Consider the following 17,741-nt stretch of genomic DNA (forward strand, 5'->3'; position numbering starts at 1 on the left):
AAAACACCATTGGGGGTTAAGTACAGCCTTTACATTAATGTTGTTCTTCAAGCCTGACTGACTGGCTCACCGATGTCCTGCAAGTTTGTGGAATGTGGAGGTAACTACCTTCAGAAACAGTACATCCCTCATTGATTGCTACATATAAAGATGTTGCACTCGAAAGGCAAATCAAAATCAATTTATCTTTCCCAGTGCATGGCAGTATGTGAACACTTCTGGACGGTGTTATTCTGACCTTGCATTATGACTCTGTCAGATCACACGGTTACCAGTTTGTAGTTTGTTACGCTTCCACTTATGTTATAAAGGACAAGAAAAGTATAACGAGAACAATAATAGTTCTTAGCGCATCATAGCTGATTTAACTGTAAGTGACACTTCAAGGTGGATTCTTACAGTGAATGAACTTGACTGTATAGTGTGAAATTGTGATGTACTATCTACAATTCAACAAATGCCCTTGAACAATTTACTCCAGAGTAAATTGTGTAAAGTAATGCTACACACTCTTTTGATGAAAACTTTATCATGAAGAAGTAATAACAAAAGGACAATATAAATTGGATAGAAGTCAGAACGTTAACTACCTCTCCAAAGCTGTCTTCAATACCACGACCGCTTCGCAACAAACCAGCATGTGGTCCTACAGATTAAAATTTGGTTCATCACAATATTAACGAACAAGAAAATTAAAATGAAAGTTTAGCACTGGAATGATTGTGATAAGTAAAGCCCTTGACATTTGCAATAAGTACACTTCTTTAAATCCCTTTTACAACCATAAATAATAGAGTGATTGACAAAGAAAAAACAAGCAAGTGCCTACATGATACAGAAAGACACAACGAAAACCCTTTGCACTTAAAGCAGTCCCTAATTAAATTCACTCAGCCCACTGGGCTGTGTAAAAGTTCAAGAAGGAAAGCCGATAGACTATCTTTGTCATCTCTGCCAGTAAATACATGTATGAAGACAAGTTCTTAAGGTTACAGTTACTGTAAAGAAATAATTATATCGAGATTGGAGATGTATATCCAACAAAATTGGAAGTTCAAAGTTTTAATAATTGTGTTGTATTAGAAACTCGTACCTCCACAAATGACACGTATGTATCATATCTCAAATACCATTTCAAATATCATTTCAAACACCGTTGTTAAATATTTCAGTTCTGAAAGGGCATTCCTTGATCAGTTGCATGAAATTCTCTTTTAGTGGGAACATCAAGGCTTCTTTTGCAGCAACACCAAGCCAATACCATAATAATGAAGGGTTAATGCAGGAAACTGCTTATGAGGCTGCCCAGTACACGCTGAAAGGACAGGCATCATTCTCGTAGTGAAACAGTTTGACAAATCTGCTCCATGGTGGGAGAAAGATATTTGAGAGACATTTATTGAGTTCCATTTTCTTAAGTAACATACATATAATGGGTCCTGGTAGTCATCTTAGAATTAAAAGCCAAAACAATTAATTATCCACGGTTTTTTCATAATAGAGAATGAAAAAAATACGGCCACCAAGGTAATATGGAGAAAAGTTGTCCCAGGTAAGAGGGTCACCCTCCAGGCTGAGTCAACTTTAGCAAGCGTATATATTTGTGAGAAAAGAATTAAACCTTTTGCTCGAGTCAAGAGCTGCCCAACTCAGTTTCGATCATCAGGAGACTGGGAAGTCAGCACACGCGCATGATTTCCTTATCTTGCCTTGACCCGCTAGGCGAGCCAGTTTTGTACATGGAAAAACGTTCGCCCGACTAGGAGGGTGACTTTACCGTAGCAAGAAGGGTGGCCCAACTAGCCCTTCTAGCTGAGACAACTTTTTTTCCTCATGTACCGTCGATTGCATCTACCCGTGAACGCACGCGCCCAAAACATGTTTTCATGTGACGTCAAACGCACGAGTTTCAGGTGTCAAACTTTGAAGTTTTCCCGCCCAAATGTGAAGTTCCCTCGGTGATCTTGTGGATTAATTCACTGTCAGCGCTCTCAAGAAATCTAAGGAAAATCAGCAAAAATCCCTTTTGATATATATGGAGAGCCGAAAAAGCATCGAGGACTTCCTTAGAGAAGTGGATGAAGACTTATTAATATATGCCTCTGAATTACGAAGTAACGGTTTCACCTCAACAACCATCGCAAGATATCTTACCGAAAACGATCTGACTGGCATCCCTGAAGGACACAAAAGACTCATTCTCAATATGGCTAGCCGACTTAAAACGCCCGTTCGAAACCTCGAAAGACCGAAAACTGTGTTCCCCTTATCCTCTGAGAAAAGTCCAGCTTCTAAATCGCCAGTAAGAAAAAAAACTGCCCTTTGTGTTGGCGAGTCAGGCGTTGAACAAGAACCACAAACTTCTCAACGTGAAGCCAGCATCTCGCGCCCAACAATTAGACGAAAATTACTATCTCCTGGAGAGAGATTCATCCAAGAAAAACGCCACGCTATAGAGGAAAAACTTGCCGAAGCGGCTGATAAACGAAAAGCGCTCGAGGACTGTTACCGAAGAATCAAGGAGGCTGCTTCAGGAAATAATCTCTCCGGCCAACGATGTAGTAACTGCCATTACCGCAATCATACTGTTCGCAGTTGTCAGATGGAAAAGAGCGAGTCGGTATTTTTCTGTGGCAAATTAACTAGACATCCGGACGAAAAGATGAAGCTCCAAGAGCAGAAGAACAAAATTAAAGCACTAGAAACATCAGTAGCTAAACTTGACCAAGAACTAAGGTCTCGGGAAGCAGCTTTTGATAGAGTTCATGGGTCTGTAAACAAACTGCTAGAAGACATGTTACTTGAAGAATATCCTGAAGAATATGTCCAAAATAATTAGAGAAATTGGTTGAAAATTCAACAAGATATTGCGTTTGTAAAGAAATCATTGAAGGGCAATGGACCGCCTCGACGAGAAATTGTGAAATCTCTCCTTGAGAGTAAAAAGTCCATTGAGAACAACAACCGCCTCGGAATTGGAAAACTTCCAGAACGCGACGCCGCCGCGAACTGCTCGAGTGCTGCACCTTGCTCGCAAACCAGAGTACGGCTGGAAAGCTCTGGTATAACTTTCCCTGATAGGCGAAACTCTACTAGCTCTACCGGTTTCTGGTTGTCACCAAATACACCTGAGTGACTCAAGACACTTCTGACCAAGTGACATCCCATGTGTCTGTATGTACGTTTGGAAGGGCAGATGTTATGCATTTCTATTAAAAGATAAACAATAACACGACGATGGCCAACTGGGTGGCCATCAACCTTAAGGCTCGTTTATACAGAGCGATTTTATCGCGCGACAAGAGCTGCGATCGAACGGCGATTTTACGGCGACAGCAAATCGCGCGTGTGAACAGCCGGCGATTTCACTGCGATTTGTAGCGCGACAGATCGCAGCCTTGTCGCCCCAATTCGTAACTTTCAATTCAATTTCAATTCAACTTTGCTGCGATTTTATGGCAGCTCTTGTAAACGACCATGTGTAAACGAGCCTTTAGGATGAAAGGAAGAAATAGTTGAATGGGCTAAGTTGATAAACATCGCTTTGGGATGATGAAATCGGATCCAATTTTTGTTCAGAACACCAGCAACTCCACATTTCCCACGATGGGAAGAATTTTGGTAATGTCATCTGAAAAGCCATCTGCTCGATAGTGTTCCTGGTTATGAAAAATACATTTAGATGCAGCTTTGGGAAGATACTTAAGGGAGATAGGATCAATCCAAGTGATTCCAGATACCATTTACCCACCCAAGTGCCATCTCACGTGTGTGTGTATCGAGGTTTGGAAGAGCACATGTCATGCGTTTCCATTAAAAGATGAACAACTTGAGATGACAAGAGGAAATAGTTTAATGGTCCAAGTTGATGAATAGATAAGTGGCTTAAGTATTATTAATGCCATCTAGAAAACCATTTGCTCAGTAGCATTCCTGTTATGAAAAATACAGTTAGTTGCAGCTTTGGGGTACACTTTAAGTGCCCATGTGACCAAAAAAACCAATTCTCATTTCTCTTTGGATTTCAAAAGTATGTTAACCAAACACTAAGCGACCAAAGTTTTAAGCCTTGACTTCAAAAACACCTGTTTAATTTAACTGGAATTTTCCCCTTTAATGGCCCGCCATTACTAACTTTAAGTTCTTAAGAGAGCTGGCTCGAGGAGAAAATAACGTCAACGGCTCGCTAGTTTAAGAATACAACGCTTGTGTACGCTACAGAATTAATATGCTGCACGGGAGTTTTGGGCTTTCAGACTTTTAAACACGCGTTTTGCATTTATAATAAGCTGCATTCACACGCTGAGATTTTAATCTTGTGAGCCTTTGGCGCCACTTTTCCCAGGTTCCAATCCTCTGAGGTCCAATCGGTCAGTTTTGAACGTGAGTAAAGGTGGACTGTGACATCCAAAACTTACACTGAAAGTAAACGGCCTTTGGATAAAAATTTGCCTGCCAGGTGTTAAGCAAACACACTTTCAAAATCTGAAGAAAAGGAAGTGATGTTTGTTATCACAGGGGACAGGGAGAGAGGATCCGTCAACAAATGTCTGGAGTTGCAAATCATGACAGGCTGCCTCGCAAGAAGGGCCAGAACAGCAGGACAGCATGGCTGTGTCAGCCAAATTAGGGCCACCACATATGCGTCTTTTAGGCAGACTCCTGCTTGTTGATTGTACAGGGTGGCGAGAAGGCCAAAGGGAGTGATGTGGCCGCTTTTGATGAGACAATTTTTTACTTGCCAGTGCCTTCACAAGTATCCGTGTAATTTAAGCTTAAAAGGACCTAAAGCAGAAATTCCGCTTGCCTGTTTGTGGTTTCGAAGCGCAGAAGAAACGGATTCAGAGGATCACGAGACCATTTGCTCATACACAGAGACCATTGGAATATCATCTATCGTTTTTTCAATTGTCCCTAGTGGGGCAAGGCTGCCCAATACATTAAAAAGTTGATGTACAAGTAAGTGGAATTCTACCAAATGTTATCTCATGTGTTTCGAACGGAGGTTTATGTAATTTGGTTTTTATACACAAATAACTCTTACACATGATACTTACTAGAATGAAATAACTCCAAGCGGGGTTCATCACTATCACATTCAAATAACCCTCTGGTTTTTTGTCCAAAACCCCTTGTGCGTGATGTCCTGTTGACAAAAATATGGAAAGTATTTTTGAAACATTCTTGCAGAAACTTGCTTACTTTTGATCACAAGAAAAATAACAAGAATCGATTTATAAAGGACCCAGCAAAATTAACCAGCAAACAATGTTTAACCCTCCTAAGGACAGCATTGTCAAGTTCAAAATTTCATTGCCAAATACACTGAAGCATTATGAATATGATTACATAATAGTTAATATAAAACCTGAAAAATGCAAGAAAGAAATATACAAAAAATAAATTAAAAAGCTAAGCGCATTGTTCTGAGTGACAGTCTCTTGCACCAACAGAGTTGTTAAACTCAATTCGAAGTCCCCTAATAAAAAAATTGACAGTCTATTTTGCTTTGGCATTGCTCAAAAATTAAGAAAGGTTTAAAGTCGAGAATGTTGGCTTTCAGGTTGTGTTTGTGCTCCAAATATTTACCAATGACTAACAGCCTTTACCACTCTTCTAATTTTGGTGGAGTTGATGGCATGTGCAGTGAACATACCTAGCACCACGCTTGTTACATTCATGAAAATAGCCGAATACGGCCAAATGTACTTCATGCTTAACACTAAATTGGTGGTTTAGCTTGTGCAGCTTTAACTTTATGTCAGATTTTCCTGCTTGTGAAGTCTTGTTAGATTTATGTGCTGATTTTGTTTCGCAAGTCCCACAGTTGACGTCCCAAAAACGTCAGCTGACTGTTGATCTTTCAGGGGTAACTTATTCAAGTATTTTAATAGTTGATTGTTCATCAAAGAAACCTAACCATAAGATGCCTCTTGTAGATAATAAACTGGCAGGTAAAAAATACAGGTCACAAGTCATTGATTTACCAATACAGAAAAAATCCTAAATATTCACGAAAGCTAACCTAAGACCTAAACAAAAGTGTTTAGGCCTAATGCTAGCATTGGTAAAACAATGACCTGTAACCTGTGTTTTGTACCTGCGGGTAATGAACTGGGTTAGGGTTGAATTCAATTTCACAATTCCACACAAGCTACTTTCCTTAATTTAAGCCATCATTTTGTACTGTATGCAAATTTAATTTGCCCCATCCTATTTCCTGAAACGTTAACACATAAAATCAAATAGATACTATCACACAGATAAACGAATTCATGTCTTTTCAGACACATACTATTAATTATTTTTTTTGCTGCTGCACGTACATAGCAAAAACCTTCTTAAGTCGACCACGACACCCACACTGTTCAAATCTGTGACACGTACAATCAAATTACACAAAGCAATGCTGCATAAATATTAGGTACTGGATTCTACCAGTTGTCATTGCTCAGGGGAAAATGCTCTAAATACACCATAGCAACAGAATACGACAATTGTGGAAAGTTAAGGTACCTAATAGCAGCAGATGAGAATCCTCTGTGAGTACTCCGTTTAAGAGGTTCATGGATTACAATCTCTGATTTGTTCTTGATTCCGAGGCCAACCAACTGCTTCCTTCCATCATTAAGATCTGCACCACTGAACTTTAACATATGTTGATGGCTACAAATATCACGTTCTTCCAATTTTTGTTTCAATTTATCCACAGTATCAAACCACATTACTTCAACTTCCTGTTTCTTCTCATTGGGGGGCTGAAGCACTGTTATTTTGATGGGCCTGTCAATATAGACCTTGAAAATAGGTTTCTGCTTTGCCTTCAAAAAGACATCACTAAGTGATGGAGGGTTTGCATCACACATATTTTGTACATCATAGAAAATGATGATACGTTTATCAGCTGGAATTTTCATCTTGTTTTCAATAAATATCTTGACGTCTTCTACAGAAGTCTGGAAAGGATCAACAAGCATTGTTTCTTGGTCTCTCCCGGTTGAATCAATCAGAAGTTCTTCCTGTGTTAACAGTACCTCAATTACCTCATTTTTGTTTTCCAGTGCATATGAGCTGTGAATAAGGAAAATATTATAGTTTGTTAAATTCATCAATGAAGTCATTCATTTACCAGGCTTTATATTTACCATGCCCCTTATAGAGATTGCAAGAACTCTATCCTCCAACTTTTCAGTCACAGTGTATGTTGAATGAACATGTGTGTCACCTGAACCTATTATAATGGTCTAGTTCCCATGCGTCTTCGATACATGAAGCTCAGTCACCATTATTTTTCTTTATTGCCCTGTTACTTGAAGGAGATGTTTCTGCAGCAGTACTTTGTCTACCTTTAATAGAATAACCTGCTGCTATAGAGGATAATTTCATCACAACTGCTCTTAATCTCGCAATCCGATTGGCTAATTCGCCGTTGTCGATAAAAGTCTAGACAACACCGCTCGCATCATGCTCACGTCAATTTGTCACGCAATGTAACAGCCAATCAGGAACGCTAATTTTGGGAAATAAACCAATCATATTGCGAGAAAGATATAGACAACGCTTGCTCTTTCTTTGCGTCATGATCAGTTTTGGTCATGCTATGAAATAAACACTTTGTTTGGCGTTGAATATTGTGGTAAAAACAAATCGAAAGTGGGTCAGCGTTGTCTGTACTCTTATCGACTACGATATTCGTCACCACAGTGGTCAAAATTTGTTGCGTTGTCTGTACTCTTATCGACAACGATATTCGTCAGCACAGTGGTCAAAATTTGTTGTGGACTTACTCAGCGTCCACAACATTTTGACCACTGTGATGACGAATATTGTTGTCGATAAGAGAACAGACAACGCTGAACCACTTTCGATTTGTTTAAGTCCCTAAACAAGTTAATGACCCCATGCTCAGACGGACGAGTTGTTTGCAAAAAAAAAAAAAACAGACAACAGAAGTAGTCGAACAAGTTCCAACACCAACACTTGAAGAATGAACAATGAAGACTGAACAGCAAACCATCTGAACCTCAGATGACTGACTTCCGTTGATATTTATCTCTACTTCAGACTAGGGTGTCGCATGCCACAACTATCGAAACTCTAAGGGTCTCAAACCTACTGCCTATTCAAACAATTAACTACCACACCCAAACAGTATACTAAGAAACCAAGGCCATTGTATCCACAATTGAGGTCGCTGTGTGTCCTCAAAAGGAACTATCAGAACCTACTAAGGCCAACAACATGAATTAGGATACCTTTTACTGTAAAATCAGCTTCCCTAAGGACTTGCAACCTGACAAAAGATGAACGATAATTCGATGCAATTCGATGTTGGTTACACTTTCTAGTGACTTCAAATCCTTGTCAGCATACAGCAGGTTTGTATCATCAGCAAATAAATAAAAAGAAACCTTCTTTGAAGAATTATAAACATCATTAATATAAATCAAGAAAAGTAGAGGGCCCAGAACAGAGCATTGTGGGACCCCTGTTAGCACAATTCTTTTAGAAGATATTTGTTTATCAATTTGAGTAGTTTGGACACGGCCATTTAAGTAGGATGAAAACCATTCGTTTACCGGGCCCCTTATACCGTAATGATATAGTTGCTCAGAAGAATTGAATGATCCACAGTATCAAAAGCCTTTTTAAAGTTGAAGAAAATACCGCAAGTGAACAATTTGTTATCCATATTGCTTTGGATCGAATTAACAAAATCCAAAACTGCATGTTGAGTTGACATTTTCTCACAAAAACCATACTGGCCATTGTATAGAAGTCCATTTAATTCAACATAAGATTTTAATCTATTATAAATTATACATAACTTTTTCAAAGAGCCGATTGAAAAGCGAAAGAGAAATGGGACGGTAGTTACGGTAATTGGGTCTGTTTCATCGCCGCCCTTGAAGATGGGAATAACTTTTGCATACTTCAGATGTATATTGTCCTGTTAAAACGGAATTATTCATTATTTGTGCCAGTGGTAGAGAAAGTACACTACTGGAAGATTTCAATACGCGAACAGGACAGGAGTATAAGCCATGTGCTTTGTTAGTAGGGAGAAGCAAAATTTCAGTTTCGAGTTCCATGGAAGTGACTGGCTCAAAGAAGAATGAACTAGATGAATTAACAGCAGGGAGATAATCACTAAAATGATAACTAGCAGTAGGTACTGATGCCGCAAGTGTTTGACCCACGGAAGAAAAGAATTCATTGAGCACATTAGGAAGCGCAACAATAGGTTTACATCTTCTTTTATTTCGGCCGATGAGATGATAAATCTCAGTCCAAGTTTTTCTGACATTTGTCATATGATCATTGAAATATGAATGATAATACGACTTCTTACTGCATCGAACGAGTGTAAGTATTTTATTGCAGTAATGTTTATATTTTTCATAATTTCCAGATGCAAACAGAGCATTTTTTACTTTTATTGACTTACTATCCCCCTAGTAATCCAGGGTTTAGAAAACCACTTGGCTTTGCGTTTTGAAAAAGGCCGAAGGGGCGCATGCTTGTTTATTATTTTGTTAGGGCTGTTAAAGAATTTAGAAAAACCAGCATTTGCATTATCTCCACAGTTCCTCTCAAGAATTCGGGACGGTCGGCCAAAATTTTGCCGACCAAACTCGTGATCTGATTGGCTGTTGAAACGCCGGAAGTGAAAATGCCATCGTGATTGCGCGGAGCTCTCGCGAAGTCATCGAGACTAATCCGCCATAACTGTACGAGAAAATTTGCTCCCTTTTTTTCTTACAATGCCGTGGACGGTGCAACTTGATTTTAGTTGTACAAATGGAGATATGTCATCTGAAACATCTCATAACTTGTCCAGAATCTTGTTTGAATCTCTGGAACGAGTGAAATTAGCGATTCCGTTGTCGAGCTCTGTGGCCACGGGGTTGAAAGTACTTTGGCACAAACTTCCCTGATGTTTTGAAAGCTAAAAGCTGGTTCTTTCAAATGGCAATGAAAGCCGATGCATATTGGTTTCCTGGATGAGACAAGGGACATATATATCAAAAGAAGGAGATGCTGATAAAATCTTAAGTTACACGAATGCATGTTTTGAATATCTGTGTATCAAACGGCTTTATTTATTTACTATACATGACACGGTTTGTTTGCACACTTCATAATATTTCCAGTTGATTTAACTTAAAACTCGCACTCCAGAAACTAAAATGGCATGTTTCCAGAGAGAGATCAATCGTACAACAATAAAAGAAACTTTGTGAGTCCATCTTACTGTTCGCACTCCATCAACAAATTACCAGCCACACTTATCATGATTTTACTGCGCGCAATTGTAGAAATACACTGCAACTGAATATATTACCCGAAAAAGGCAAGTTGAAATCTCAGTTCGATCTTCTAAATTATTTCCCAAGTGAATTAACTTTATTACCGCCAATGTTTACACAAGACACGCCACAATTGACTGGCAGTTGACATCAAATCTGTGCTAGTCACACATCATTGGAAATAGGAGGTTTTGAAATGTTGTGGTGTTGATTACAGGTCGTTTTTCGCTTGCTCTCCTCGCCCCCTCCCCCTTCGCTTGCTTTTCGTGTGGCCATTTACATTCAAACCATCACTTGAAAGTCAACCCCAATGGAAAGAAGCTTCTAACATTCACCAAACCGCCTGCTATGCATATGCAGAGGATACAAAAGGGAGGGTTACATTGCGAGAATCTGCAGAAAGACTACGAGGACTGGTTATTGTGCATGGTGTTAATGCTGAAATGGTGACAGATTCTGCTTTTGATATTACCCTCGTACAACGTGACCTAGTGGACTAAAAAAACATCAAGGCGAAAAGACACATCTCAGATGTATTCATGATCACCAGATATCCTATCCTAAGGAACCAAACAACTAGACGATGAACCCAAAGAAGTAGTTGTGGACGTGAATAAAGACCTGCTGAGGTACAGTGGAAGCCTGCTCTATGGACACCCGTTTATAACGGCTAGTTTCGTTTGTCCTCACGAAAAGGTCATATATTTTCTCTATAATTAGCCTGCTTAATATAGACACCACTTAATATGGACAACGGACAATTTTCCATGTCACGAAGTTCCTTTATAATGTCAACCCCGCTTTACGAACACTGGTTATTTGCACACCGTCTATTTTCATTGCTGCAATTATGTGCTAATTGTAAACACTGTACCCTGTTGAAACGATAACAGATGTCTACCGCGATTTTATTACTAAAAACAGTAGCAAAATAGCGTGACATGTTTGATTTTGATCAGTCTGTCTTGACCTTTGTCACTCGTGCCTGCTTCCTTATTGCACAAGTTTCACTTCCTTGGCTTTTTGCTGCATTCATTGCTCACCGCCTTCTTCCTCTTTGACATCCTTTGCTTGCAGCTAGTACAGCCAGTATCATCCTCCACTCGTATTGCTGGGTTGCTGCTAACGTGTCTACTATCAAGAAATACTTTAAAAAGGCTGGTTTCTTTCAGAAAACGAATCTTTAGTTTCATTTCCTGAGGAACACCAGAAATTTGATCCATTCCAGGAATTAGTAGACACTAGACAGCGAACTGGTGCAGGTGAATTCAGCCTGGTCCCCCGGCCCCTATTACCATCAAGGGCTGCCCTATCCATCAGGTGCAGACGTACGAGCTTCTGGAGTCCATGTTTCTCACGATCTATCATGGAACGCGCATGTAGAGCACATAGTCACCAAAGCCTGTAAACGCCTTTATGCCCTTCGTTTGCTTAAGAAATCGGGTGTTGTGTGTGCGGACCTACTTTCCATTTACTGTGTCCTCATCCGTTCAGTGCTTGAATACGCTGCGCCTGTATGGGCTGCACTCCCCCTCTATCTTGACAACCTGATTGAGTCTGTACAGCGCAAAGGCCCTCCGCATAATGTTCCCGGCCGCCGACTATAACAGTGCCATGTATCAATCTGGGCTTAAAACGTTGAATGAGAGACGTAAGGAAATATGTACGAATTTTATATCTTATGTACGAGGTAATGGTCTGGAGCCAATATGCTACTTACTCCCAGCTACTGTAAAGCAACCCCACGGCTACGGACTACGGTCTGGGAGTACTCTCCAGTCCCGCCCCAGGGCGAAAACTGACCGTCTAAGGAACTTTATTACTCACAGATACGCGTAGAGACTTTGGAACCAATGTCTATGTTAGCCATTAGTGTGAATAATTTATATGTATTGTACCCAGGCTGACACCACTGTAATCCAGCTTTTGTGCTGCAAGCGTGGTAAATAAACACTATCTATCTGTCTATTGTTGTGCGATGTGAGTTCCCAACTTGCACCAAGCTGAACGCCAACTGGGCGGAGGGATTTTTCTGCCGTCTATTGGCATCCACCTCCCAGAATTTACAAGATGACGACAGTTATGCGGATATTATTGAGGTTAATGCCATGTCGAAGGAGCCGAAAGTCAAATCACTTAAAGAAGGCTATGTCATTGCTGGACAAAGTGACTGAATATCTTACCAGTGAAAGCCTGACAGAAATGCAAAGCTTCTTTCTAATATTCAGTCCAACTGGTTAGGTGAAAACTAAAGGCGTCAGTACAAAGTAAAGTCACGGACTTTTTAAAATGATTCCATTGTCGTTTTTCAAGAACAATAATTTTAGTCTGAGACTATGATAAATAATCGCGAGTTTTCTTTAAGGTGAAATTGTTACAGTTACCTACAGATAAGAAATTAAACAACGTTTTCTGGTAAATATGTCTGCTTTAGTCTTTATATTGATAAAACGAGCTTCCGTCGCCTTATGTTCTGACAGCTTGCTTAACACGGACATCTGGATAATATGGACACTATGGCATGTCCCCTTGGTGTCCGTTATTAACCGGATTTCACTGAATGTCTTGCTGGGAAAAGACTACCCTACATTCTATGACCTTCTGCTAACGGTGAAGGCAAATCAACAAGATGGAATGGTGGCAACTAGAGGGCAGCTGAAGAGAGAAAAAGCACAACAGGCAAATGAAGAGAGAATGCAAAAGAGCTGCAGAGTTAAGCTTTCTGAGCTGGAGAATAAAGCTGTGGATATTATCAGCAAGTTCAGTCATTTGGGTCCAAAATTCTTTGCGGATGCCCCTCCGAATGCCGGGTCCTACAAAAACAGAAGTCAAAAATGCGAAGAAAGCAAGGAGCACCAGAAGGAAAAGAACAAGACAACAAACGGCCAAAACCTTTTGGACATTAATCCTAGAGCCTTAGGAAAACTTCAAAAGAACGACAAGACTCTTGACAGCCTGAGACAACAAGCCACATGACAGGAAGCTGGCAAAGTGCAAATCATCTATAGAGATGGAATCATGTACAGATAGACTGCTGGAGAACCCATAGAGCAGCTGGTACTACCTAAAGAATGCCGATGTAGCATTAACCAATTTATCACACAACATACCACTGGCTGGTCAACTGGGGAAGGGGAAAACTCTCGAGAGGATAAAGGAGCAGTTCTTCTGGCTAATGATGAGGAAAGACGTCTCCAATTACTGCAAGAGCTGCGAGACATGTGAGACAAGAGCTGCAAGCATGGAACCAGATAAGAGCACCCATGTACCTACTGTCAGTAATATATGAACTTTTTTTCAAGAAAGGTGTCTCTAAGCAATACCGCTGAGGAGAATTACAGGTCACGAAAATACCCAAAATTCACATCCAAGTTGCCGATCGAGACATACAAGCTCCTAAAAACAAAAGGTATTACAACGACTCCATACCAACCTCAGGTTGACGGCTTAGTGGTGACGTTTAACGGCACTATGAAGGCAATGGTAAGGAAGTTTGAAGTTTGCAACTGGAATAAATTGCTGTCATACCTATTGTTTACTTGTTGAGACGTACTGCAGGAGTCTACACGCTACAGGGATGGCACTAGGATTTTTCAATCTGGGTCCTGGGACCCGCATGTTCGGCCAAATTGGGGTCCCAAGCATTTTTTGGGGGTCCCAAAATCTTGGTGACCCTCAGCGAGAAAAAGAGTATGTTTTAAATTATGAGAAAAAGAGATTAACCAACTTGGAATTAATATTGACGCATATGCATAGGACCGGCTGACAAAGGCTTTTTCTAGAGCCGTTACATTCATTCCTGGACAAGAACTCTGATAATGAAAGAGCACCCTTTCCAAGGGTTTACGCATCACTGGTTTCCTGCCTTAGGAGCAACGAACAGTGACGTCTTTTGCTATATATTTGCATTCAGTGACTTGCAGAGTACATTCCTCTGAAGAAGACCGCAGAAGGCGGTCGAAAATTTAGTTTTAACCTTTTCAGATGTTTTAAACCCCATTTCTTAGAACTTCAATTATGATCACAGATCGCTCCAACAGTTTTACAAACAACAGAATATACTGACAAATCAAAGCAAGTTGTGTGAGTTATTTAAGTCAGTGCCTTGCGTCCTGGGCCGCATTAATATTTCGATCATGCATTTTTTGGATTTTATTTGCGTAAAAATGCACGATTTCTGCGTTAACGCGATCCCTGCGCTATTTTCCATTTGAGCTCTTAAACGGATGGAAAGTAAGAGGCCCATTAGATTTAAAGAAAGAAATGTTGTCAGGATTGGTACCAGGTCCTCAGACAGCAAAAAATATGGTTGTATAAGGATTTTATTATGCCCCACTTTCTGTAGTGTAGTGGTGTATGGCATTTTTGCGGAGTTAGAAATTCATCTAAAGTAGAGTCACTTACAGTGAGGACACTCGAACCATGAACACTTGATATTTTTTTTTTACATTTTTTTAGTGAAAAGAATTTGGTCTCGTCCTTTTGACAAGAGCATTTAATGTTTTCACCCTTACAAAATGCTATACATGTAACACTATACATTATAAGAAGAGCCTTTATTTCTTCGTCGTCGAAAAAAACAATGTATACAAAAATGTCAAGTGTTCACGGTTCAAGTGTCCTTACTGTAACAAGCAAGCTTTACGCATTATTTTAGATGACCTTTTCATTCAATCGCTCTTTTCTTAAATAATAATTATTTCCTTTCGTAATCTTTGTCATTGTAAATATATTAATTAAGTATTTTATCTTTGCTCCACCCAACTCGATTAGCCTTGCTAAATTTGGGTGGACAAACTTTTCACTGTAACTACTATTGTATGTAATAAACGTTGTTGATGACAACCACATCACATATAAGACTTTGCTACACTTAACAAGCAAGCTTTACGCATTACTTTAGATGACAACCACAACACATAAAGAAGTGGGATATGACAAGTTTAGAAACAAGAAGGATACAGGATATGCTTCTACTTGATTACAAATCTCTCCATGGTACCGCACCGACACCGCGGCAAAATGAGTGCGCATGCTCTGCTTCGAACACATTTGATTCGAGCTCTTTGTTTTTAAGTTTATTTGGCGGTGAAGGAAAAGTTCTTTTGTACCTTTTGATGATCAAGATCTCACGCTCAACATGGACTCGACAGAAAAACTAAACAGTAGTTCCGAGTTGTTTCCAACGAGAAAGTCAAAAGAGGTAAGCTTATTCTAGGTATGAAATATTTATTTGTTTCTGTCGTTTCCATGGATCATGGAAGTTATCTTTGTCAAACCATGTTTGCTCGTGTTTCGGTCACACCGTTGAAGACCTAAAAGTTGTAACTTTTAAACATTGTTCGTTTACTGTTTGTCGCTTAAGGGCAATTCCTCCAAAAACGCGGAGGGTTTTGACACAACAGAAGTTTTAACCTCTGACATGTGATACGAGAGCCATGGATTTTTCTGTGACCTGGTTGTCCACAGCAAGAGTAATGGTTTGTATGGTAGATGGTGATGCTCTTTCTTTTCCAGCTCTGTGTTGCTTTGCAGGACACACTAGGTTGTGGTATGATTAAATTTAATTGATCTCTAGATTTCTGATGATTTCATTGTCCCAGTCATCTGACCTGGTGAAATCTTGTGCAAAGTGTTGATATCTGGCTGGCTGTCATTTTGACTGTCATTACTTTCAAGATGCGAGCAACTGTTTTTATCTGCATTGTTTGACAAAACCTCTTATTAAGGGAGTCAGTTAAGTTGTTTAGTTTTTTTTAAAGGGATCTTTACAAATAGGGCACAGATTTCCATGTTTTTTTCAAGTATCCTAAGTGACATCTGTGCATGAAAATGACCAAGTGATGATGATAATATTGTTTTACTTTGATCAGTTTCCTGTTGTTTCTTAAACATGTCATTTATTCTTATTCCAGTGCTTAAGTCTAAAACTCTTCCTGGTGTGTGTGTGCTGATCTGGTCAAACCATGCTTGGCAAGCAACATTCCAGATTGTTTTCAGAGATTGTGATGAGGATTTCAGCGTTGAATATTTTATTGGTTTTGTGATGAAAAAAGCCAGAGTTGTTATTCATCTCTCATTTTTTCCTGCATGAGATCCTGCATGATGACAACAATATTACTGCAAATTAAACATCACAGATGCTAGCATGTCAGTGGTTAATACCAGATGGTTTCCAAACAGCTCTTCAAAATTGTCTAGAAAAGGGACGATAATTATTTACTTGCCACACCTTCTAAGTCAATGTTTGACCAAGCAAATGTAATTTGGTTTTTTTATTCAAGTAAACTGTCTTACTTTCATTAATACAGCTGTATGTTATTCTAGTTTTTCTCTTGCTGAGCATAGGTTTGGATATTAACTTCGGAGAATGCTCCAACTTGTAATAGTCTTAATAATGAATATACGGTACGTACAACAATAAAATTAGAGAGATATTTCAGTTACTGTATATTGTGTTTTGTGGTAACACATACCATAGTAGTTGTTGTGGTTGTTGTTGTTGAAAAGGAATCAGATAGTCATTGTGGGTCCAGATAGAGCCATTGTGGGTCTATCATTGGGTAGTGAAACTGGATCAGTTGTGCATAATAAAATGTTAGGAGTATGAAGCAGAATGCCTCTAGTCTTGCTGGATGTATGATTACATTCCTCTCTCAGTATCTTTGCACACAGTGCAAAATTTAGGCTGGATTTTTGCTGGTGCAATGCATGCAAAAGTGAAATCAGTATTTTCCAAACACATGCACGTGAATGTTTTCTATGTTTCATTATCATGATTCTCATGTCTCCCCACCCTCATCCCAGCAAGGCTCTACAAGGTGATCGACGAAGCTGGAGAAAAAAATTACAGTTACCAGCCAGCTGCAGGAAAAACGCTGAAAAGATATTTTCAACGATGGACCACTACCAAACTCCAAGTAAAAGGGAAACATCAAGTAGCATTGGAGTCAAATTTATACTTAGTTTCAAAACGTTTTTGCGATCCCCTCTTAAAATTAAGACTTATTTTCTTTATTTTATTGCCTCGCTCTTGTAAAAGTAACTAGTGTTGTAAAATATAAGAATGGAGGACAGGGAAGTAACTTATTCAAGTTGCCGAATGAGTGGGATGCGGGCATGAAAAGAACTTAAGCTTATTTCTCACTTTCATATGATGTCAATGAAACAAACAGACGATTTCCTCGTTCAACAGAAGCAACATAAGCCATCTTCGCAGAAGGGATTATCATTCTGCCCTTGCAAAGATGTTTTCCCGGCGTTTTCCTTCTCAGTGCACAGTTTTCCCCCCAGAAATTTACCACCGCGACTAATAACATTCCGAACTTCGTCCTTTTGCTCTAGCGCTCGAATGCAAGGTAAAAATTCTCCTGGTTTGAACTATAGTTTTTTGGTTTGAAAAGACACACGGAAGATTAGTCTTTCAGGAAA

The 17,741-nt window shown here is 39.5% G+C and overlaps 1 protein-coding gene across 1 annotated transcript in view; it reads right to left on the reverse strand.

Moving 5' to 3' along the window:
- Nucleotides 1-17,741, reverse strand: part of LOC137972149 (uncharacterized) — a 67,162-nt gene that overhangs the window by 18,652 nt on the left and 30,769 nt on the right. Inside the window, exons 7-9 of the mRNA XM_068818987.1 lie at nt 6,517-7,071; nt 5,058-5,146; nt 591-646 (exon numbers count right to left, since the gene is read on the reverse strand). Coding sequence (XP_068675088.1) covers nt 591-646; nt 5,058-5,146; nt 6,517-7,071 — 700 coding nt within the window. The remainder of the gene's footprint in view (nt 1-590; nt 647-5,057; nt 5,147-6,516; nt 7,072-17,741) is intronic.

This window comes from Montipora foliosa, chromosome 9 (genome assembly GCF_036669935.1).
Source record: "Montipora foliosa isolate CH-2021 chromosome 9, ASM3666993v2, whole genome shotgun sequence".
In the NCBI taxonomy this organism is placed as follows: Eukaryota; Metazoa; Cnidaria; class Anthozoa; order Scleractinia; family Acroporidae; genus Montipora; species Montipora foliosa.